Here is a 26,588-nt window from a genome sequence, read left to right as displayed (position 1 = left end):
AGGCATAATGTATGCAGGGTGGGCATTCCCACGCAAAATAGTCTCCTAGAAGTGACGCAGTGAAATCTACAAGATTTCACTGCCCCACTTCTAGGACGCCACTGCATCAAAAGCTTACGCCTGCTTGGAGCAGGCGTAAGAAGTGAGGCAGCACAATGAGGATAGGCCTTCCCATGTATTGCTGGAGTTGCGTCATGCTTGCGACACGACTCCAGCAATGCGTGACTTTTGTGCCAACAGATGCGTCAGAATTTCTGACGCATCTGTCAATCCTTGCGACATGGTGTGCCGTATTGTAAATACGGCGCACCATGGTGGCTCAAGGGTTTCTCAGGGTGGCGCAGGAAAAGGGATGCATCTCTACAGATGGGTCACTTTCTTGTAAATCTGCCCCCTCATATGTTCACTCAGAATTTCTGATGGAAAGGGAGAAAAATATCTCTTTGTTTGCTGATGCGCATGGACGCCCAGCCACCAAAACGCCACAGGTAATGGAAGTGACATCACATGCCCTTTCACTACAGTGATATCACATACCTTTCACTCCAGTGACATCATACTCCCCTAAACTCTGAATCACAGGAATTATGCAACATGACCTTGAGCTAGATGGCAGCGCTATAACTGAGACCGCTGAAGCTTAGTGAATAACTGAAAGGGAAAATGTATTTATGAATCACAGAGACATTCATAAAGAAGAAAAACTGAAAAAAACAGTGGTGGTCTGCACCTAACTGTGTTAATCCATCTGGACCATTATTAAAAATAAATTATGGGCCTCATTTATGAAAAGTGACGAATCGCTGCGTGAAAACAGCGATGCGTCACTTTTCATTGTGCCCTCCTTGCGACATGCTGGATGCATCATATTTGCAGTGTGACTCATCATGTTGGAAGGAGTTACAGATACGTCAGAATTTCTGGCATATCTGTAGGCGCAAAATGACGCATTGCTGGAGTGTGTCGCAAAAGTAATGCAACTCCAGCAATGGGTCATTTCAAATGGGCAAGTCCCATTTCAAATGTGCCTGCGTGAGTCTTACGCCTGCTGTGAGGCAGGCATAAGATATTGACGCATTTGTGTCCTAGAAGATTTGATGAGATTTCACTTGATCACTTCTATGAAGCTTACTTGCGTCGGAACACCCACCCTGCATACAATATACCTGGCGCAGGTATAATGTGGCGCAGGGGTTTACAAAGTGACACAACTACCTAGATGCGTCACTTTGTAAATATGACCCAACATTGCACATTTTTTACGCCGCTGGTGCGTCACAAAAAGTGACGCAAGGGCTCATAAATAAGCCCCTATGTTATTGGCTTAATGTACTTCTTATCAGTGTTAACAAATGTTGCTTCATGAACACTTTTAAGGAACTATCACACTTGTATTCTAATTGCAGCAACGGCGGGCCCTTCTTGCCGCACCTCACATCAGTACTAAGCAAAAGTAGTCGTCGTGCAATCAACCCCGTACACCAGCCGTTGAACAGCGTTACTGTGTTCCAGATCAATACAGAAGAAAGAAAGATGGGGGTGCACGTATCTAACAGTCCAAGAAGCCAAAGTATTATGATCAAATGTCCTCTTTATTTCCAAAAATGTTTTAGTTGATAAAAAATGGTCAGCCAACGCGTTTCATTCCCTCAAGAGGAACTTCATCAGGGCTTTGCTTAATGTTTCCAGTCTTCACAATATTTCAAAGACATCCTGAACAGTTCACGAGGTGCAGTCTATTTAGCATGCGCCTCAAATTACGGCAGTTTCTCGAACAGAGTCCCCAGTATCACGGCGTGTTCCTCGATCACACTTGTGAAGCTTTGTTAGAACAGAATATTTAGGTGTGTTTAAACGACGTCTTCAGTTTGCAGTAATTCAGAACCAATCACACCCTTTCTTTGCACAAGTAAGAATCATATTGTCCTGTTACACGCAGTAAAATTGAAAAAGGGTTCTACAACTGTTCTAAGTAAAAGTGCGTTCATGGAAGGACACATGCTGTCATATCAAAATTGTATACAATTGTTATTCATTGTTCCTCATTTCATTTCATTTCAAATTCTTCATTCGGTTTGTGTCAAAAACCATAAAAGACAACAACCAACTGCAAAAACAGTACATAAAAAAGGATTCATAAAAACCTGTAAAAAACATTATACACAGAAGAAATAAATGTACAGGGACTAAAATATATAATTACTCATCCCGGGTGCTCCGCATAAGAACTACAGCTCTTGAAAAACTTACAACATTTGCTCTGACATGTTCATCTAATAGCATCTGTAAATATATAAAAGCAGGGTGAACTTGTCAAGAAGATTTTCCTTTTAAAATATGTATAATAGAAACTCCCTTTTGGTTCTGTATGAAAAGTACAAGACATCATAAAGTGCATGGAATCCTGAAGGGATTTTTGTCACAGTCGCAAGGGCCCAGAGAATTTATGTCAACACATCCTTTTGGAGTGAAAATATCAGGTGCTGTAGGTTAAATCTGAGTCTTGTGAGCAGATATCTATCCCTGTCGTTTTTTTTACAAAGGTTAGGTATGGCTCCATGTTCAGTGTGGTAGTTGTCAAAATATATTTTCTAACTGAGGGTTTCAACAGTTTTACCTCACCCCTAGATAGCTTCGACCTTTCCATAAATGTCATATTATAATCAAGTGCATTTGTTATCTATTGTTCCTCATTTAACATTGTCATTGCAAGGCTATGACGCCACATTTTGGTGGTATGTTTGTTCTTTTTACTATTGTGGCATATTCTTGCAATAATACAAATATCTTACCACCTTGTCAAGATCAGGTCTATTGCCTTTGCCAATGCCTGTTTTCATGTATTCACAATATTGAAGCTGGCGACAAGATTACAAATTGATTAATTTATTCCTTTTTATGATATATTTATGAAAGATTCTAAAGAGTGCTGCACTGCTGAATGTGTTAATTTAACAAACAGAAAGAGTAAGTTCAAGTGGGAGATGCAGAAAGTAAACAGTACTCAGAAGGACACTGTTTATCTTTTGATCTTGACACTGCTTTTGTAACCTAAATGTTGCCCATGATTGATGATGTAAGAAACCACATTTCCATTTAAGGCAACACCACAATTGTCCAGTATGATGAAGTCATTGGCAGATGAAAGTGGAAGTGAACTTGAGGCTTGGATTCTGCCATGGAGCTACCAAGTCACAGAAGTGTTAATCATGGCTTGGCTGTAACTGAGGCATGAATGCCGTACAGTTCAGGGTCTACTCTTTTCCCTAAGACTCCAGTGTCAAATCAATGGAGTGCCCACCAGGAGCAATCTTCTCCTCCTAGGTCTCTTTCACTATGTTACCCTGAAGTGGTCTTGGCTGGTAGGTCTATGGACTACAAGATTCCTGCATGCTTTGTGAGAGTGTCTACTCTTTTCACTAAGACTCCAGTGTCAAATCAATGGAGTGCCCACCAGGAGCAATCTTCTCCTCCTAGGTCTCTTTCACTATGTTACCCTGAAGTGGTCTTGGCTGGTAGGTCTATGGACTACAAGATTCCTGCATGCTTTGTGAGAGTGTCTACTCTTTTCACTAAGACTCCAGTGTCAAATCAATGGAGTGCCCACCAGGAGCATCTTTCTCCTCCTCGGTCTCTTTCACTATGTTACCCTGAAGTGGTCTTGGCTGGTAGGTCTATGGACTACAAGATTCCTGCATGCTTTGCGAGAGATATAGTACAGGCAGAGACTCTACAGAGCACTATTCGGACACCAACAAACCTAAAAGCATACATGCAAATAGCTTACAAACTTTGTAACTTCCATCAGAAACCTTGTTTATGGGCAAACATGCGAACTCTACAGAATGTATCATCACACAGATCACACTGTGCGTCTACCGTGGTGCACATGATCCAACCTACCTTCTCCAGCTTCTATGAACACTCTTGGTGTGCTGAAACTCTCTATATAGAATTATTTTGCACTTAAGTATTCTTTTAATCACTGCCTATTTATGGTGCATACTTATGTGATGTCCTTCCAAATGTCAAGTAAATGGTTGGAGAAGCCGAAAGCAATTGCCTTTAATTGTTGTTTTATATTATTTACAGCCAAGCTAATTAATTATAATATTTCGATAAATTGGTGTGGGTGTTAGTTACTTATCTATTCATTTAAACTAGGGTTTTCAGGATTGTACATTGTATATTATTTAACTCGTTTGCGGTCTCAGTGTTTGGAGACCTGCACCTACGTCTGACACACTTCTATAAATTAATGATTTGCTGTTCACACACTACCTAGCAAAGAGGTCTCCTAGTGCCAACCTTACTCTGGCATTTACAACAGAGCCGATGCCAGCCTCAGAGGGTAACATTCTAAGTTGTACCAGCAGAAAATCCCAAAGGACAAGGGTTGCTACCAAAAAGCTTCTAATGCCAGTAGAGTGTAGCTTAACTTTGGGATGGTTAACAGGGCTTGGTCCTGACTATGTAATATCCGGCCAGGGGACTATGGTGAGAGACTCTCATTAATGGAAAGGGGTCTTGGGTGGTAGTAACATTTGTTCTACCAGCATGGTGCCCAGTCTTAATTTTATTCTATAGATGACCGAGAGGCAATGGAGACACCTCCTGGCTTGAGAGACGAGATGTGTACCCTTTCTTGTTTAATTATTTTTGGCCCTTCGTATCTATATAAGCTTATATGTAAATACATTTATATGCAGTTAAAAGCAAAGCTATGAAAACATTAACCCCATAGTACACTACACACATTTAGCGCGTAAGAAGATGCAGCACTTACTTAAAGTGCACCCACTTACACGCTGAGGCAGCTCTCTGGATCAATGCTAAACTCCGGATTGGGAGGAAGGACACTGTCCTTTAGAGGTCTATAGTCAGGAGCAGGGTTTAAGAGAATAAAAATCGTGCTTTCCGGAGAACTCCAAACAACACTCTGGCCACACCAGTCCCAAAGATCTCACTATGCTTAATTAGCACACTACACGAGAATGGTGGGAGAGACCCACTCAATCCACTCTCCTCACCAGTATGGAAATATTTAAACGCTTACAGGGCAAATTTACTAATATTTAATATAACACAGTGGACCAACCAAAGTTACCGCAATGCGTTGCATCGAATATAGATTACAACAATGCAAACGAACACTGTGCAAGGCATTACTATGCATGCACAACAACCATTACACTATAAACGCATTTATATACATTCAGGGGCATATTTATGAAGCTTTCATGTCACACTTGTGCCATGCAAAGGGGCGCAAGGGCGACACAAAACCTAAGTTGATTTATCAAGCCCCGCACGGCCCCCTTGCGTGGCTGTGAATGGCTTAATAAATCCAGAGTAATGCTACGCAGCGCAAATCGCTGCATTGCATTACTCTGCCCCAGGGTGGCGCTCCATGAGTGGCACGTGAATCTCCCCACGCATCCTCCCATGGTTGTTAGCCCATTCCCATATTTACTAACAATGACACACCTGGGAATGCATCAAAATGCTACGCTTCCCCAGCGGAGACATAACAAGGAGAAATATATGTATTTCTCCTCGTTTTTCCTGTTTTTATGTATTCTGCTTTCTGCAGCACACATAGAAAGAGGAAACTGCCTCAGGGGATTGTTTTGTGCATGAAGATGCCCATTCCTGCAGAAAAACAATCCTGCTTACAATGCAGGCACCCTTGTACCATGGTGCAGATGTCTGTGTTGGTGCAAGGCAGCACATTAGGCGCCAGCATTGGGAAATGACAAGAATGCTACAAAAGTATAATGTACGCACACAACCTGTGTATCCAATACAAAAATCTAAATTTCTTATTTTCGGTGTGCTCCTGGGGTATCGCTCTCCGGTCTAGAGCGGTGATAGAACAAGTATAAGAAGTAGCGTACCCTGAACTACGGTGGGTCACCCTAGGCACAATCTGAACGCTCTGAAGGGTGTCAAATGCAAAAACAACAGTTGATGGACAGAATGCAGAACAATGTCATACATTCACCCCAGTACAGAGATCTGGGCCTAAATCCATCGTTTTTTTGCTCACCATCCCATTCCAGTTTGAACCCAGCCATATGCACATCAGTCTTGCCCCTGTGCCTCATGGGAACAGTCCAGCCCGAACTGCCAAGCCTGTTCCTCCCTGGACTGGAAACAAGCATCCTAGGACCGGTTTCGGGATTTCACCCCTCTTCAGCAGGATAGCTTTATTTCAGTGGCATGGAGAGCACGGGACCCACGTCTAGGCATACCCGTCCCACTCGGAGGGCGTTTCACGTTTGATAATTCATAAAGCAAAAGTCATACGAAGTTTGAGGTTGAATGTTTTATGTATTCATCCATAATGATGTGGTCTTCAAATTACATTCATAGCAATCAATGCTGGCAAACCATCATCGATTATAATTGTCCTCCTTCTGTTTCATGCATCCCAATGCATTTCGGACTACGGGCTGACTACTGCATGCTGGAAGACCACATACGTATGCTCTATATAATTTACCCCTGAAGAAGGGCTGAGTGCCCGAAATGCATTGGGACGCATGAAACAGAAGGAGGACAATTATAATTGATGATTGTTTGCCAGCATTGATTGCTATGTATTGAATTTTCAAGATCATTGATAACTGTTCGCCAGCATTGATTGCTATAAATTTAATTTGAAGAATACATAATTTTGGATGAATACATAAAATATTCAACCTCAATCTTCGGATTACTTTTTCTTAATGACAAGAGTGCGCCATATATTGTTAAATATGGCGCATTCTTGCTCTATCCCTATCATGCAGGACAGCAAGGTGACTTGCTGCACGATTGCTTAATAAATATTCCCCTTAGTGATACATATATGATTGCCACATATAAAACAACCATTACAACACACGAATACACAGATATAAACGTGCAAACATGGTTCAATACCCCTTACCTCTATCATTTCCTGAACCCTAATAATCCCTTACTACCCCTTATCACTTCCCATCCCGAAAATATAAAAACGCCTTGGAACCCCAAAAGTAAAACTATCCCTAAAACCCCTTACTAGCCCTAAACACCACCTATCTCCATCTACCAATTCACCCGTAAACCATGAAATGCATTGTAAATGTAACTTACCACCTTGTAGCTTACCTCATTGTGTTAGTGCGTCTGGTATTGTACATGTGTTGTGGTGGTTCCTCTTTATAGTGGATGCATTGCAGTGGTAAAATACTGTTGTGTCTAAGAGATAAAGCAGACAGTGGCATTTCTACTAAGATGGCGCTGTTTCTCTCTCGCCCTGTGCTCAGGGTTGGACTGGCACTGAAAATAGGCCCAGGCACCAAAATAAAAAGACCCTCCATTAGTGAATAAGATAGCCAAAAACGTGCCCATAGTTGAAAATTAGAACAATTTAGAATGTGAAAAGACACTGTGCATAATTGTTCCGATTGGTATGGACGACGGCATGTATTTGAGTTTGCACCGATCTAGCTGATCATAAAACAAGCCCACAAACAGCCCAAAAAATGACCCACACACTGACCTGTCAGACCAGCCCGTAGGGCAGTGCCTCATTGCCCGATAGGCCAGTTCAACCCCGCATGTGCTGCACAGTTAAGGTTGCCATGTCCCACTTACACACCCTTGCACCAGCAAAAAATACTATCCGTCTGCAGATAAAGGAAATATTTCAGTGGTTTGTTCTTACAGTCCCCATTATGCTTATCGGAATTTCCCTTTAAATTGTCTGTGAATTCAGAAACATATTGTAGAGCAGGGCTTGTTAAAACCAGTGGTGCAAATCCCAGCTGTCTTTCCAATACCTGGTACAACAGGTCAAATTCATTATAGGTCCTAACCAACTCTGTAATGCAGAATATGGATCAAAGGGGAGTCACAACATGTTCAAACATTGGTTATTACAAGTTATTTGCTTTTCTTTTTGATGGCTTTCCATTTTTATGCCCTTCCTTTTCTTCTTTACTTCCTTTTTTGTATTCTTACATTTTCTACTTTATTTCACTAGTCTTCTCCTCCTTTCCCATGTGTATTGCTATGTTTTAACACTTTTTCATTGTGTTCTTTCTTGCTTTTCTTCTTTCTTTTTTCTGTACTTCCTTGCTTCTCTCTTTCATCCCTCTCCTGTACTTGCTTGCTTTTCTTTGCTTCCTTTCAGTCTGTACCACCTTGCCTCTTTCCTCCCTTTTCATCTTTAAAGTCCTTTACTTGTCCTGTTTTTACATCGCAGCCTACCAGACAGCACAGCTGTCTGGTTTGCTAAAGACATCCTAAGGACTTTCAGAAAGTTGACATAGGAATCTATTTCATCCGTTGATTACCATTGGCTTCGCGGTCTGTAACTCACATTTTCTGGCTTTCTATTTGCTGGCTTTATTTGCTTTCGGCTCTTCAGGTTCAGTATATCCCTCCTGTTGTCTAAACTATATTTACTGTATTCTTTCACAAAGTTCCTTCTGTAAACAGGGCTTTAAATCTTTTTGTTCTTTTGTCACATTTGCTGTGCATTCAAAGACCGAGGTCAAATGTCAAGCGCTGTCTTCTAGGGTGCTTGTTTACTTTTCTTTCTCTGACTTCAAAGTGAAGTCTTGCTGGATACTGGGGGCAGGAAAGAGGTTTTTGCTAGCACACAGCTCAATTTAAATTAACTGAGTAATTATTTCAGAATATATCAGAATTAAGAACACAAATGAAGCACATTTCTTTTGTTATGTCTGAAGTGTGTTGGAAACAAATACTTTAATATGATCAAAAGAAATCATTAAACTAGGTGATGCAATTTCCACACATTTTCATTTGTGCACTGTATACTTTTATTAGTAAAATTGTATGTCTATGCAAATGTAATGGTCATTTCAATTGAAAATGTGTTGTCTGTAAAGGAAGTGCGCTACCATACCATGGATACTCCGCTCCACTCCACTCTGCTCTACTATGCAACACTCCACTCCACTGCACTCTACTCTGCACCACTCCACTTTACACCACTCTACACTACGCCTCTGCACTCTGCACCACTCCACCCTACGCCACTGCACTTTATACCACTTCAAGCTACGCCTCTCTACTCTACCCTGTACCACTACCACTTCACTCTATGCCAATATACTTTTCGCCACTACTCTACAACACTGCACTCTTCACCATGGCACACTGCACAACTCCAATCTATTCCGCTGTACTCTATGCCACTCTGCAACACTGCACTCTATACCACTACACTCTAAACCACTACACTCTATGCCAATGCACTTTACTTTGTAACACTCAGCTCTATGTCCCTGCACTCTACGCCAATCCACTGTAAGCCACTCTAATCTACTCTGCACAACTGAACTCTATGCCACTGCACTCCACATCACTTTACTCTATGCCATTACATTATATGCTTCTCCATGCAACTGCACTCTACCTTGCACCACTCCACTCTATGCCACTTCACTCTACTCTGAAACAATCTACTCTGCGCCACTGCACTATATGCCACTCTACTCCACTCTGCACCACTTCACTCTATGCCACTGCCCTCTATGCCGCTCTTCTCTTAATAACTGCACTCTACATCAATGCACTCAACACAACTGCACTCTGTCACTGCACTCTACTCTACATATCTGTACTCCATGCCACTGCTCTCCAAACCACTCTACTACACTCTGCACTTTTGCACTGTGAGACTGTAATCTGCAACACTGCACTTTAGGCAACTGAACTCTACGTCACTATACTCTGCACTACTCCACTCTATGCTACCCTACTCTATGCTACTGCATTCTATACCACAGCACTCTATGGCACTATACTTTATTCTTCACCACTCTATGCAACTGTACTATGCAACACACTACTCTTGTGTACTCTATGCCTCTCGACTCTACTATGCACTCTACACCAATGCACTCTATGCCACTCAACTCGACGCTGTACTCTATGCCACTGCAATCTAGGCTACTCGACTTTACTCTGCACCACTACCCCCTGCACCACTCAAATCTCCGTCCCTCCACTCTGCATCACTTTACTTCATTGCACTCTATGCCACTTAACACTACGCCACTGCACTTTGCACCACTCTACTCTGCACCACTGTAGTCTGCGCTATTGTACTCTGCGCCACTCCACTCTGTACCACTTCACTTTGCGCCACTCCACTCTGCACCACTGCACTCTACTATGCACCACTCTAATGTAAGCAACTGCATTCTACGATGCTGCAGTGTATGAATTCAATGTCACTGCATTCTAAGCCACCGCACGCTATGCCACAATACTCTGCAACACACTATGCCAATGCACTCTTCACAAGTCCACTCTACTGTATGCCATTCCAATGTAAGCCACTTTACGCGATTCCACACTAAGCCATTCCAATACATGACACTCTATGCAACTCCACTCTACAACACTCTACTCCACTCGCTGCCATTCCACTTTGTGACACTTTATGCCATTCCAATACATGACACTCTCTGCAACTCCACTCTACAACACTCTACTCCACTCGCTGCCATTCCACTTTATGACACTCCACATGACTCTCCTGTACACCACTAACTTTAGCCATTTGGAAACACATTGGCAAAGTCAATAGCTCTTGCATAGGCGAGAACTATTGGCTTTGCCAATCCTTGTTTAAGTTCCAGTTTCTGAAATTCAATACAGAAGGTGGTGACAAGAATAGTTTGGGTAGAAATACAGGACTGGTTATCAGCAAACATACTTACACCTTTACAGGCAGGTTTTCAAGCTCATGTCAGCACTATTGACCAGGTCTTTCGTCTTATAATAATGTATTGCGGCACAGTAGGGATCGCCAATGGCAGCATATATGCTGCCTTCGTAGACCTTAAGTCTGCATTTGACTTGATCATACGGAAGTAACTCTGGACGGTCCTGATGGACCCAGGACTGCCTTTAGATCTATTATCCCTAATTGTTGGACTCCATGAGGATAACTTTGCACAAGTGAGATGGGGTGCTCAGGGTAACACTACGGGCAGATTTCCAGTCTCCAAGGGGTTTGCCAAGGTTGTGTCATGGCCCCAACATTGTTCTCTTTGTTCCTGAATGGTGTGGCACAATTACCAATTCTTATGTTCTCAGATGACACACTCATTATTTTCAAAACACAGTGTGGACTGCAGCGAGCACTTTCCTGCTTTTAAGAATTCTGTAGGGTCCAAGGATTAGTGATCAACACGAGCAAAACTAAATTTATGGTTTTAAACAAGCATTGGGTAATAAAGAGTAATTTGTGTTTAAACAATGAGCCCCTTGGAGAGACTGAAGTTTTTAACTACCTAGGATTTACCCTAGCCAAGAAACTGACCTGGAAGCTCCAGATCGAAACCCTAGCTTTTAAACATTGGCAACACGCAGGAGCGTTAGTGAAAGAACACAAAACATCATTAACAAAGCCAATTAGCCCTACCCTACAGATTTATAACATGAAAGTCGTGGTATCGGTATTATATGGCTCTGAACTTTGGGGTTTCTGATGTATTACAAACTTTCCACATTACACACCATTAAAGGCCCTGTGCTATGATCTAGGATGTAAACCCCTGGATGAGGTAGCGAAGTGTCACCCATAGCATACTGGCATAGATTATGGGCTACCCCCGAGTTAATACACTATGCTGCCCCACTCAAGGATGTCCTGGAGGCTGATACCACATACAACATTAGCTGGCTGCAAAAAGTTAAAAGCAGATTGGTAGCAGTGGGCTTGAGGCATTTATGAGAGAATCCCATGGGCCAACGGTTTCCTCCAAAAAGGGAAATGAAAGCGTTTTATTGGTCTATGACCAGAACTGATAACATAAGATCAACTGAGAGTTCGTCGTTGACCGGGGGATTTTTTTAGTTTAAATCCAGCCCCCTGTATGAGCCCTTTTGGGATTTCATTTCAAAACCCTTAGATAGAAGACGATACTTCCAATTTCAAGTGGGCACCCTCCCGCTAAAATCCCTAACATGCACATGGTATAACACTGATGATAGCAAATGCCAGTTTTTTTTTGATCAAATGGAAACTTATTCCCACATTCTTTGTTTGTCCAGCCTATGAGGCTCCACGGAAAAAATGGTTTTTGCCGTTATGTAAAAAAATGGGTACTAGAAGCAGCAACATTGCACTGAGACTCTTATGTACAAACTCATTGGAGCAGTGTGCAATATCTGTCGCTAAATCCCTGGGTTGGATGTGGGTAATACATACTAAGATGAAAATCTTATCTGGGGGCATATTATACAGCAGTCAATAAAGCACCCATGATGTAGATCAGAAATCAGGGACTTGAGGTGGGTGGGCACGGTAACGTTCTGTTTTGGAGCACATCATCTGTTCCCTTGGCCTTCACATGACCTGCCAACCTGGAAGTGTATTCGGCAATCTGTGGGTCACTTGAGTTCTAGTTCCATCCTCTTAAAGTGAAAGCAGCACAGGACTCCAAAAATCATTTAGAGCACTAGATCGGCATTCTGGCAATCAAGTAGCACAGGAAGTGAGCAGAGTGCAGCAGCAGCACACTGGTAAAACCCAGCAGCGCCGGCGGTTGCCGAGTTTTTGTCAAACCCCGTGTTCCAAGCAGAATGCAGAGATGGCAAAGTCTGCTAACTCCGATGGCGGAGCAGGGTTCACCGCCCAGCCATATTTATGGCAGTGCAGGCTCACCTCACCATCATGCACCCCCCAACCAGATAGGAGTCCCTGTAATCAGCCCTGGGCGTAGTGGGCGTAGTGAGGCTACGTGAAGCAATATGGAGTGGGGGCAAATCCACGCCCACCCGCACACTTTGCGTAGCCCCACTACGCGCCGCCCGCCTCCCGCCCGCCCTCATTTTACAATTATTAGAAACATTAGATAAAGAAAAATTACTTACCTGAGCTGCCGCGTCCCAGGGCTCCATCTTGCTGTTTCCTGGATATCTTCTTCCTCACGAACGCGCCCGCGCATGCGCATTCGTGAGGAAGAAGATGAGGCGTGAGGCGGGTGGCGGGCAACTCTGCTCCGCCGCAGGGTGTGCGTAGTCTGCCCCTGCTATGCCTACTTTGCGCAGCGCGAAGTGGGCAGTACTACGCACACTCCGTGGGCGGAGCGGAGCACTGCGCCCACCCTTACCTGTAATTAGATGTGTAGAGGGGTTGGAAGGGGAGTGTTACTGAAACCCAGCCACACCAGTGGGTTGGCTTAGCCAGAACTAACCCTCAAGGAGAGAGTTTCTCCAGTTTGAATTTTGAAAGAATAGTGATTTCTGGGTCAAGAATATGCCACATTTTGTAGGAACTGGTCAGTCACCTTGATCCCATTGGTCTGGGGTGCCCCCCTGCTTGATGCCCAGGAACTGTGAATAAATATGGGCGCATTGCCCAGCAACTTAGATCCTTGCCTGAAACAACAAGGAGATTCTTCTGAGATTCAAGTGATTGCCCTGCTGGAACCTTCATCTGCATCCAAAGGTTAGCATTATAAAGGACTGCGCCTGCTGCACATTCAGTACCTACAGCCCTAAGGACTTTTCCTGGCTTCACAAGGAACCAGCTGACGTGAGTCAAGCTGCCAACACCGAACCGCAACCTGGCCTGGATTTTCAGGTTCATTCCGCTGAAAGCTCCGGAGCAACAGCCATCCGGGAGTTGACCAGGGCCTCGCAATGAACCAAGCCGGGGACGTCTATGCAGATCTGGCCTGACAAAGTGCCTTGCTCGATGACCAGAGGAATGAGCTCCAAAAAAGTTTCTAATGCGAAGGTAAAAATTTTACTGAGGCCTCCTCAGTGTATCCTAGCGTATCCGACCAGTGCTCCAATGCGGTTGGCCTCAAACTCTGACTTTTTCCCAGCCAAGTGCGACCAGATGTTCCAAAGTGACGTTTTAGGTGTTTAAGCACTAGAAAGCGCTTATACTTATTTAAGGTACTGGTGTTGTTAAATGCTTTACTCACCTGTCTCCTAAGTGAAGCCTGCTTGCTTGTTGCCAGCTACCAAGGGTTGGGCAAGGGAATAATTCATTGAGACCTTGACTTGATGTAATGCCGCAAATGTAGGTCCGTTAACAGAGGTAAACAATTATCCAATGTTTGAGTCTCCATTGTCTTTATGTAGGCAGACACGACTCAACTGATGATCAGTCTTAATCCCTCTGTAACAAATAGGTGATAATTCATCACAGGATGTTGAAAGGTTTCCTAAGGTTAAATCCTTTTAGGTAGTTCTACCTACACTGAATCCCCTGTATGAGAAGACAAAGTATGTCCTACTTCTATGGACTCATTCTCGTACTTAGTGCTCCCTTTAAAAAATTGATGCCAGACTCCTGCTGTAGAAAGAAACAAAGGCTGTCTGAAATGGCTCACTACCTCCTTGAACCACAGCACCATACAATGACAGATGCTTTTGTGACTTTCCACTGTACTAAAGTTAAGAAAATGTTATCACATATCCTCTGCCTTGGCCACCTTACATTTTTTACCTTTTGCACAAAGATGAATTTGCAAAGAACTTTGAGCTTGGTACATAAAGATGATAATTCCTATTCAACAGGTGTATTGGATAACCAAGCCAGATTTTGAGATCGACCAGTAACATCTCTGTGCATTTCAAAAATAGAAGGCATATAGGTGGGTGAAAAACACTTTTGAGCACTTGTAGCAAAGGTCTAGAATCCTCATCCATTGGCTAAGAATCCACACCAAATCTTCTGAAATTTCAAAATAGCTTTAGACCTGGGAGTTTTTCATACACCCCTCTATAACAAATCCTTTTGTCTTCCTCTATAGCTCTAACTAAGAAACCACGATGTATTCCCATCTGTTAAGTATCCAGCAATCAAATAAAATCAAAATCAATCTCATTCCAAGCTTCTCTTTTCCCAGGATCCACTCGACACAACCTTTTGTCTTGCCCACCTGGCACTTTGTGCAGAGTGTGACCTTTAGTTATTCCCTCTGCCCATATTTTAGACACTTGGTCCTTGTGTAGCATGCTCCATTCATAGAGTCTGGAAGCCAGTTGTTATTCCATTGTGAGCCTGCAGGTATGGAAAATAGCAACCATTTGTGTCTTTTGCAATGTCATGGATGATGTAAGTTGAGACGTACATATAATGTCTCCTGTGATGTCATCAGTGTATGGAAAATAAAGGCTGGTGCAAAGCAACTCACCACAGTACATACCTCCATAGACATTATTTGTAGTCCAAAGGCTGAAGTAGCATTTTCTGGAGTGGATTTTTCTTGAAACAAGGGTGTATACTTACTGTCCGCAAACATGTGAAACAAGACATTGGCTTGTAATTTTGTTAATGTCTTCTGTGATGTTAATGCTACTGTGGTATGTGTGGGTACCATATGATGTCACTTGTTACATCATTTCTAATATCTTCTGTGTAGATAGTGATTAAAAACTGCTGCCATTAGACTCACTAGTAATATAGGTATTCTTAGCCATTAATTCAAGTTGGAATACTGCAGTACTGCTTTAAACATCTAGATGTCCCTTCCATAGATTTACACTGAAACAATCTGTGTTTTCACTGTCAGCAAGTTAATGCGGGAGAACAGCATTTATTTATGGTAGAGCTTGCAACTGCTGAGCAATCTTTGCCCTTTCACTGATGGCAAGAGTCCTGGGCAGCTGTCGCATGACTGGATCTGATTTCCTTTGCTGTGTATGTGGGTGGAGGAGGAACAGAGCAGATGTCATCTATCTCAGCCTTTGTGAACAAATGACACCAGGAGGATATCTATACGCTGATCGTATACTCCTCCAAATCTGCCACGGTAGCCTGGCCTGGGGAGACAACATGTAGAAAGGACTGCAAACAAAAGGCTTCTGGCTCTTAGGCAAAGCCAAGCAAGTCACAGGATGCATGGTGAAGGTAGAGGCATCTCACACAGCATTTGACCTCTATGCCATTACTAGTATTGGGTTACTACCCTCTCCTCCCTGCCCAGTGTCTAGAATAGGAAAGAGAGCAGAGCGGTGGCATGCCATGTTTCAAGATCTTGTAGGCTAGCAAAGGAGGGTGATTGGGGCCTGTGACTACAGTGGTAAAGGCTCCCAGCTCTGGGTTCATACTTGAGAACTGAGAAATTTGCCTCAAACCCCCAAGCTCCTTTGCCCTTTATTTTTGTTTGATAATTTTGTTCACCCTAAGTTAAAATGTTAGAGACAAGTCTGTTTATTTTCACATTAGGGTTCACTATAGGCACTTCTGGTTTGCCAATCAATAAATGGATTAATTTAGAAGAAAAAAATGTAATTTATAATTCAAATCGGAGTTCCTGAACTGATTTAAAATCCCATATAGACAAGATAGCAGTACAATCTGCATATTGATTGGTAAACGACTTAAATCAGATGTATTAAATGTGGTCAGATTTAAAGTTAATAGCAATCCAAAACAAGTTGTATCAATAATAATATGAAACCACAACTAATGAGATGATATTGCTGACTTTGTGTAATAATGTATATTGAAGACCAGTATTTCCCATAAAATGTACGAGCAAACATTAACGTTCTTGTGATGTCTGAATTTGAAGCTGACGGTGCAACACCTTGGAATGAACAATCTGAGCCCTAACTGACTGGATAGATAACAGCACCAATAAAACAAACAAACTCTTCTTCATCGTAAAGGAATTCACCATGCCCCCGGCGCCAGCTCCACTGTCATCACCCCCTCTCAGGAGCTCTGCTCGCTACTTCTCCCACAAGACGTTTAGCACTATTTATGACAACTTCACACCACAACCAAACCATTCCACTCCAGCAAGCCTGCTCAAAGATGATGGTACATTTCCAGGAACCATACGGACCTGTTGGACCACCCTCACCCATGTGGACACTGCCACTGTCATGAGTTCCATCCACTCGTAAGTCCCATTGGACCCTTGACTGCGCTTTTCTATCACAAGAAGACTAGAGCCCTTCTGCACCTCACTCATCCTGATCCTCAACAGCTCTTTAACCACAACTACTTTCCTGGACAGCTGGAAACATACCACCATCTTGATAATACTGAAGCAACTCACTGCAGACCCTTTCTCGTCAGCCAATTACACACACCCATCTCACTGCTCCCTACCCAGTGAAAGTCTTGGAGAAACTAATCAAACAAAGTCTAGCAAACCACAAATGGACAACAGACACCTCCTGGCCCATCCCAAACCAGCTTAATTATAGAGGCAAAACCGCCTCAGGGCTGCAATTGGTAACATCTGGACCAGAATGGACCAAGGCTACACCATGGTCCTCATCCTCCTTGAGCTCTCCTAGGCCTTTGATACTGTCTCTGACTCGATCTTCATATAATGCCTCCATCTGTCAAAGATTCGTGTAATAGCCCTTCAGTGAATCAGCTCCTTCCTCACAAGATGCATACAGAAAGTCAGCCTTCCTCTCTACACTTGTGAACCCACCAAGCTTGTCTGAGGAGTTTTCTGGGGATGATCACTCAGCCCTACCTTCTTCAATATCTATGCACATCACTCGGCAATATCGTGGGAACCTTCAGAATCAACATCATCTCATACGCTGAAGCACAACTCATCCCCTCCCTCTCTAAAACTGCCACCAACACCCAAGCAAAGTTCGTCAAGCTCATATCTGAAGTCGCCCTCTGGATGAAGTCCAACTGCTGCAGACTCAACTCAGACATGTCGGAGGTAGTACTCTTCAAGGAAGATCCGACTCTTTGGTCCTCAGCCTGGTGGCTGACACAACATGTCTCATTCTAAACCCATAAAGCCAAGCCTGGGACCTGGGAATTGTGGTTGACAATAAACTATGGATGGCCAGCAAAGTCAGGTCATTCACCTTCTTCTGCTTCCATATCTGCAAGATCCTCAGGAAAATCTTCACGGGGCTTCCAATCGACACGACTTACGAACAATCACCCAAGCACTTATTACTAGCAAGCTAGACTCAGAAATGCACTCTACATCGGACTCTCTGCCGCCTTACTAAGTGACTCAAGAACATTCATAATACAGCAGCTAGATTCACTCTCAACCACCCCACATGCACCCATATCTCCCCACACCTCAGGGACCTCAACCGGCTCCGCATACACAAGCGTTCACATTTGAAACTATTCATACAAACAAAGCACCACACAATTCAGGCTCCACCTATCTGAACAACCGCATCAGTTTCCTCACTCCCACCAGACACCTCAACTCAGAGAACATCCTACTCAGTACTGTCCTCCACATCTTAAAAGCCAGAGCCACCAGCTGTGCCTACGCGTCCTAAAGTCTGGAACATTAGGGCTGCCAGCTATGTTCTAGAATTTAGAAAAAAAAACTGAAAACTTTGCTCTTTACATAGAACCTGGACAGGGCAGCAAGCACTCGCCCTTGTCATCAGTGCCAGAATGCCACCCCAGGTGAGACGTGCCCTTCACAAGTACACTTAACATAACAATATTGGATAAAAACATGAGTATTTTTTCAACATCAGCTATATCAACAATATGTCTAAACAGCATGTCTAAAACAAGGACGTTGCTTTTTTTTTACCTTTATTTACTACATATTATGTTGTACATGTCAGAAAAAAAGAAGTGAAGATAAAATATGCAATTGTTTTGAAGCATTCACTTTCTGTCTTGAGAAAGACCCCTACCATTGATTGTGTTATTGTTGATGTCATATAGGATATTATTGGTGATGTAATCAATTAAGTAATTTGAGATGTTATCAATGGTGTAATTGAAGGTGGCATTTGTTTTGCCATGCATAAGGTAAAGAGCAACGCATGAGGTATGGCTTCCTTAGCTAACCATAACTGATGATTTCAGTAATTTTCAGGTTTTGTGCGCTCTTCGTGCAGAATTGACCCCGTACTTTGCATAACAAGAACACTTGTAGGACAATTCTGGAGAAATATCTAATCCGTTGGGAAATGGTAGTTTGTGCGCAAATTGAGACTGCAAATTTTCCAGAAAACACCCCAGATTTGTTTGGCCTGAAAACATTGCTCGTCTGGCGTTTTCTAAAAGCACATTTTCTCAGGTCAAGTCTGGCTTCATTTAGGGAAACCTTCGGAGAAAGAGGGAAGAGGTTGGTGTAGAAAACAAATATTTTCAATCATATGCGCCATTCCAAGGAAAAAAAAGAGAGTGGTAATATTGCACCCAGTAATCACCGCCGTGAGTGCAGTATTTCCGCATCCGACCCTAGACAGCTCCGAAAGAGCATCTAAGTATTTAAAGTATTTAAGCAACTTCACCAGCTGTGCCATGGCTTGAAATTCACGAGAGTGCTGGAATTCCCAGATGTTTGAAAGACCTATTATTTATGTTATAAGTAATGCTCTTATAGCCATAGCATATTCTTCACACATATTGTTTCTGTGTGCATGTTGTCATTCAGTTACATTTCATGGAATTTAATAGATGACATCCATATCACATTATAGGTTTGTGGAGTGCCATACTGGGACACTTTCAGATTAAAGCCCTCCATATTTAGAGTGATCACATTTGAATCTATTCTTCAAAAAGCCTGACACCATTATTGCATGAAGGCAGGATTAATGTAAAACTTTACTCAGAGTTGACTATAGCTATTTAATTCTTCGACCTTTTATTGCTTTCTCTTACTTAACTTTCAAGGGTCAACATCCTTACTACTAAACCTAATACAATTGTTAGGAAGCACCCTTTGTGTATTACATAAAGCCTATGTTTTTCCATGCCAGAGGCACATTCCTTCACATTCATTCCACTTTCTTTCTCCTAGAGTTCTGTCTTTCATCAATTTGAACTGGATATTTATGGAAAACCATACATGGAGGGTATTAAAATATTTTATTTTATTTTGCGATTAGTCAGTTAGGATTTTTGGTTTTACAAATTAAGGATACAGAAGAAAAGATTGACCTTGTGGAAGAGGACATTTTGGTGGTATCTGAGTAGTCTGAAGGGAAAGTTGGACTTGAGAGAATTGATCGATTTCAATCTGAGATGTAGTAAGTTCAAGTGTTTAGTGAACTGCACCAATGAATTGGACAGTGTGTCCATGTTGATGACATATCTTTGCCAATTACTGTCTTGCATCATTGGCAAAGATAGTTTGGGTTCCATATCAGGGCATGTTTATTAAGGTTTGTTATCAACATTGACAGAGACAGCCTTGGAAAAACATCATCCATTGTTTAATGATAAAAAAACCACGAGGAGCCAAAGAGATGCCTCGTACATATTCCTATGTATATGACTGTAACTGCATTAACATCTAATTGTGACCATCTTTCTATCTTCTCGTCTTTAGGGTAACATCTGGGAGCAAATCTTTCGCATCTCATTCATCTTGGAAATGATCAACACGGTGCCGTTCATCTCAACAGTAAGTATGCTGACTGCACTAACTTGCCAATGGCATGTTAAAATATATTCGCTAAAAGATGTCAGTCTGAATGTAGGAGGTAGGAGACGATTTCACAAGTTCTCTTTTTTGACTTGTCCATCTGATTTCTTATTGTGGAAGGAACTTGTATTCAATACAATCACCATGCCTGTGTTTTATGATCAAACAGGGCATTGAAATGGATACCGCCTTGGTGGCCACATAGTTGCTGTATCAAATGTGATAATTAGAGCGCCAAACTTTGTGCATCTGAAATAACTGTTAACTGGTAAACAACAAATAAAATAAGAGGCTATTGCTTAATGGAAGCATATGACTTATTTTTCCTCTAATATAATATCTTTAATTTATTGTTTGAAATATGTTACCTCTGTTTGAAGCATTTTAGTTGGTATGGCAATGGCTTTCCTGTAAACAAACTTCTAAAAATTAATTTAAATGTAAGTTTGTGCCTTTCCAACATAGTAATGGGATAGAATTCTTAAGGGTATAGGGGCCTATTCACAAAGATAAGTTTACACATGAGTAAATCTGTAAGTGTAAATGTACTCTTTGCAGTAAATGTACTATTTTTGGCTATTCATAAGTTCCCTAGTGTAGACTTACATGTCCAAATTTACAATTTAGAAGTGTTGCTACTTGTAGCATTTTACACTCACAGGCACAGATCTCCACAGATCTCCACCACCGTAGTAGAGATCTATGCCACTGTGGTGGAGACCTCCCCATGGGAAAGAATAGGAGGAAACATGAAAGTTTATTAACATTTAAAAACAATATTTATTTTAAAGTAAAATATAAATGTAAAATAAATTACACTGCCTTTTAACAATTTATCTGATTGTGTTCTATGCTATTTTAACTTGTGTTAATTATATTAATTTAAAAATCGTTGATGATTGAATTGTTGGGAACCTTGCACTTTTACCTATAAAACTGAAGTTTGAAACTGCAAGCCATAACAAGTCCACATCTATTTAAAAACAATTGCTGCTAGGAATAACCCACTGTTACTTGATCACACGCTTTGCACAATTTGGCTGAAGAGAGTCTCCACTCCGAGTGATGGGGTGATCATTTCCCCCCCCCCCCCCCTCCCAGGAAGCACTCTCACTACACGCCATTGTGATAGGTGTTCTAGTTAATTTTGCACACTGAGAATCCAGCCCTATTTAATGGGAGACAAGCCACGTGCGTGCGCACTCCAAAGGCAAGCCTATCATTGCCCATCCGCGCACCAAGGTGCCGATTCCGATCCTGGAAAAACCGGGTACAAACTGTCGGTCGGAGCGTTTTCTCCGTCCGACTCGTACCCGGTTGTAAAACTTTACAAACATGCAAGTACAATTCGCACGGAAACACCATTTCCGTACGAGTCGTACAAAACACCAACCGACGAAAATATACATACAAATGTGATCCGGGAAAGCGCCGACGTGACGTCGGGACGCTTGCAGGCAGCGTTTCACGAACCAGGAAGTACGATTCGAACCGACAGCAGTCCGGAAGCCAATATTTTTACTGCACCCAAAAAGTGCCGGAAAAGCGAAGTATGCCGCGAAACGACCAGATGAGGGGGCCCGGTACGCGCCGTCCCCCCCCCCCCCCCAGCCCCGTGAGTATGCGCCGAACGCCCCCCCAGCCCCCGTATGTACGCGCCGAACCCCCCCAGCCCCCGTATGTATGCGCCGAACCCCCCCAGCCCCCGTATGTATGCGCCGAACCCCCCCAGCCCCCGTATGTATGCGCCGAACCCCCCCCAGCCCCCGTATGTACGCGCCGAACCCCCCCAGACCCCATGTACGTACGAGTCGTACCCCCACCCGTGTATGTACACCCGTGTACGTACGAGTCGTACCCCCCGTGTATGTACACCCGTGTACGTACGAGTCATACCCCCACCCGTGTATGTACACCCGTGTACGTACGAGTTGTACCCCCCGTGTATGTACACCCGTGTACGTACGAGTCGTACCCCCACCCGTGTATGTACACCCGTGTACGTACGAGTCGTACCCCCACCCGTGTATGTACACCCATGTACGTACGAGTCGTACCCCCACTCGTGTATGTACGGTGCGTACCCCCAGCACCGTACATACACGCGTGGGGGTACGACTCGTACATACACGGGTGTACATACACGGGTGGGGGTACGACTCGTACGTACACGGGGTCTGAGGGGGGTTCGGCATGTACATACGGGGTCTGGGGGGGTGTTCGGCGCGTACTCACGGGGGCTGGGGGGTGTTCAGTGCGTATTCACGGGGGCTGGGGGGGTTCGGCGCGTACATACGGGGGCTGGGGGGGGTTCGGCGCGTACATACGGGGGCTGGGGGGGGTGTTCGGCGCGTATGCGGGCACATGTCTCCATGGTTTCTATGGGAGTTCAGTGCGGATGGTGTTTTTTTCATACGCTTGTAACATCGGACGCACGGGATGGATCCTACTTGCGCGGTCGGACTTCACTTTTCACATTTGTACGGTAAATCGTCTGGGGACGTGTCGGACACATTTTCCGACCCGAGGACGTATGGGGAAATTTTTTCCAGGATCCTAATCGGCACCCAAGTGTGCACAGCGCCAGCTACTATGCTGGTTCTCTCCCACAGCACAGAGTTCTCCAGGACCTTAGGTAAAGTGGATACATGAAACAAGGGCAGAGCTTCTTGCTCTGAGACCCCTTTTGCTCAGTTACAGCACCACAATCCAGGTGTGTAAGCAATCAATGAAGTCACCCACACAGAACTGCAGAAACAACAATAGGGATAGCACCCATATATAGAGGGGAAAAGAGTCCTCCATTGTGTGTTTATTAATGCCAGATCCCTCCATAAGCATGCCATAGAAGTTCAATTCCTAGTGGAGGACGCAGGAACAGATATTCTATTCATTACGGAAACATGGGCCACACTGGATGCAAATCCAGAATTCGTAGAGTCTTGCCCTGAAGAATATGCCTTTATACAGATACCCAGAAAGGAAAGGTTAGGAGACAGAATAGTGGCGTTCTTCAGGCATACCATAAAAGTAAGAAAAAAGGGGGATGGGAGCACACTCACTGCCTCACCTCCCAGCACAGTACGCCCCTTGGCATTGTGGTAAATGCAGTTTACAGTAATTGCTCATTTAAATTATAGCTGCAGTGGTTCACCAAAGTTGGTGCTTTGGAGATGCACCTGTGTGCCTGTGAGTGGTACTGTGCCCTGAGAGAAACTTAGCAGCATTTTCAGCACCCCAGATGGTTTTTCTTTTCTCTCTAATACTGCTGCTCTCTACTGATGACGGGCTCAACCCAGAAACACGTGTCTAGAGATATACAGCAAAGTCTTCACCAACTTTGGTGAAAAACTCCAGCTAATTTTGATGTAAGTTTGAACTGTGTACTGCATTTACCAGGATGCAAAGGGGCGAACTGTGCTGGGACTGTGAGGCAGTGTGTTCCTAACCCCCATTCATTCTATAAAAGTAACGCTGCACCCTGCTTAAATATTAATGAATGGTCTTTAATATTCAGTTGTCCGCTAATCAAAATATCCTAGTGATATTATGCTACCAGCCTCCAATTCCTGATTCCAATTTTGATCACAACTTAGTGAACGTTATCGGCCCACTACTCATTCCACACTCCAGTTTGATCATGCAGGGAGACTCTAATTTTAGAGTAGGCAACAGAGATGACAAAAAAACCTACGGCATTACTCACCTCTATGGAAGCAATGGGGCTTAATCAATACATACAGGATCCAACGCATAGGCTGGGGCATGCCCTGAACTTGGTGTTTGATAATACCAATATCATATCTAAACAACTTTTGGTGACATTCTGTTTAAATACTCTTTTTAACCCTCCGCCCGACAATATAGAAACAGTATGGTCTAGAAGTTGGGCTAATCTTTGGACCTGGTCTTCTAAAGTTCTGTCCCCTCCACCCAAGAAAAGCTAGTGACAAGTAATGTAGAAAAAGCCTTTGATACTTATAATGGTTCGATACTGGAGAGCTCCATCCACCCCCTGGTACAACGATCAACTTAGGGAAGCTTAGCTTTCATGTAAAAGAGTGGAAAGAAAAGGGAGGAGAGAATATCTAGACCAGGAGAAAACTAACTGGAAAATGGCATTAAGATATTAAAAAGAACCGCTAAAAAAGGTAAAGGCAGAATATTTTACCGAGCAGATAGTACATGCTCCAAATATGGGCAATAAAGTTTTCTCCTAAGTAAAAACATTGCAATCCCCGGATTACTCCACACAAAGACTCGTACCATTGCAAGAGCTGTGAAACGACATCAGCTTATTTTTCAAGAACAAAATAATGAACATTGTAGATAACTTAAAGAAAAAATACACAGTAAGCCCTGTACCACTTGAACACGTCCTCAATGTGGAACCCACCATAAAGGAGGGGAATAGCAGGATTCGAAAGGTTGGACCTCCTGGAGTTGGGCTTTGAGCTCTCCGGTCGACCCACCCCTACTTGCACCATAGCTGGCCGAGTCGTTAAGATAAATCTGTAATGTTTCTCTGGCCACTGCTAAGGTTACCAAGGTCTAAAAGCAGGCATTAGTTATGACCTCACTAAAGAAACCGTCTGTAAGCCCTAAAGATTTTGCAAATTTTAGGCAATTGTTTTGCTGCCTTTTCCCAATAAAAGTATTGGAAACACATATCAATAAACTTATATCGACCCATATTGAGTTCAGTAATTACCACGACATGGCCCAAAATGGGTTTAGGCCTCATGATGGGACCGAGACAGGTCTGATCGCCATCACTGACAATATCCGGATGGCTTTGGACAGGGTCAGCAAGCGGTTCTAGCACTTCTTGACCTGTCTGCAGCATTTGATAGTGTGTATCACTCCATCCTGACCTAGAGATTCTAGGAAGCTGGTATGGCGGGGAAAGCCTTGGACTGGTGCGGCTCTTATCTTTCTAACCATGAACAGGCAGTGCAACTTCCTCCTTTTCTCTCCAGCTTCATCGCACTAAAGCAGGGAATTCTGCAGAGCTCTTTTCTCAGTCCCTCCATGTTTAATGTATACATCCAGCCTTTCATAAAACTCATACATAGGCTGGGAATAAACTGCATTAATTATGCAGACAACATTCAGCTGAAAGTCTCATTAAACACAGGCTCTGTGGGGGTCTTTGATTCTTTTCATCAGTGCATGAAGAGAATAGTTGACTGGGTTAGAACCAACTCACTGCAGTTTAATGCTAGCAAGACGGAGACCATGCACTGCCAGGTGGGGAGGGCAGGTGTCATACATCTACATGATTTCTGGCTGGCAGGAGATGAGTTGATTCCTGTATGAAAAGACTTGGTATGAGAGATGGGAGAACAACTAGACTCCACCCTCTCATTAGTAGACCATGCAAAGAAGAAATTCAATATCTGTAATGCTCTTATGAGAATTTAACGTAATATCCTACCACGTCTTCTGACCAGCAGGCAGTCCCGCATCATCCATAGTACCATCATAAGTCGATTGATTACTGTGATGCCCGTTTCATCGGCGCACCTGTGAAGACAATAAAATGCCTCTGACAAATTCAAACTACAGCTGCCAAACTGGTGCATGGACAGAAATGGAGCTCCTCCACCTCTACAGACCTTGATTCCTTGCTGGTTTCCTGTGAAAAGTGAATTTCTTTTAAAGTAGCATATTTGATGCACCAGACGGTCTATTAGCAGGCTCCTCTCTCCCTGGCAGATGGGATTAGTCTATACCAACTAGGCAGATTACTCCGCTCAGACTCTGTGCATAAAATCAAGATTCCTAGGTACAAGAAGGCAAGAGCCTATTCAGTTCAAGGACCCAAACTGTGGAATAGTATACCAACACACATTTGACTGACTCAGGACCATTTATCATTCAGGAAACACCTGAAAATGTAGATCTACGGGCAGCAGTTTCTCCGCTCTGGATGGTCAAACATATGTCCTGCAGCGACAAGATACCCGTGGTCAGGGCCGGACTGGCTGTAGTAACGTTAGAAGTTTAGTTTGTGAATAGCAATGGTCTTGGGTGGGTGAGTGTTTGATTTGGTTACATGTGATGTAATAGAAAAAAGATTTCATAGAATATCAATACTGAGAAACCATTTCACCTAAACTGTTTAATGGACATAATCATAATGAGTGGCTTTTTACCATCTCATAGAAACCAATTCTTAGAGTGTCTTTTTTGTTCAAAATT

The 26,588-nt window shown here is 43.2% G+C and overlaps 1 protein-coding gene across 4 annotated transcripts in view; it reads left to right on the top strand.

Annotated features, from left to right (window-relative positions):
- Positions 1 to 26,588, top strand: part of KCNT1 (potassium sodium-activated channel subfamily T member 1) — a 1,722,207-nt gene that overhangs the window by 1,145,091 nt on the left and 550,528 nt on the right. For all 4 annotated transcript variants that reach the window (XM_085613491.1, XM_085613497.1, XM_085613504.1 and 1 more), the window contains exon 8: positions 20,289 to 20,363. In XM_085613491.1, the coding sequence (XP_085469617.1) occupies positions 20,289 to 20,363 (75 nt within the window). The remainder of the gene's footprint in view (positions 1 to 20,288; positions 20,364 to 26,588) is intronic.

Source organism: Triturus cristatus, chromosome 1_2, assembly GCF_964204655.1.
Source record: "Triturus cristatus chromosome 1_2, aTriCri1.1, whole genome shotgun sequence".
NCBI classification, from domain to species: Eukaryota; Metazoa; Chordata; class Amphibia; order Caudata; family Salamandridae; genus Triturus; species Triturus cristatus.
This window is presented reverse-complemented; position numbering and strand designations above follow the sequence as displayed.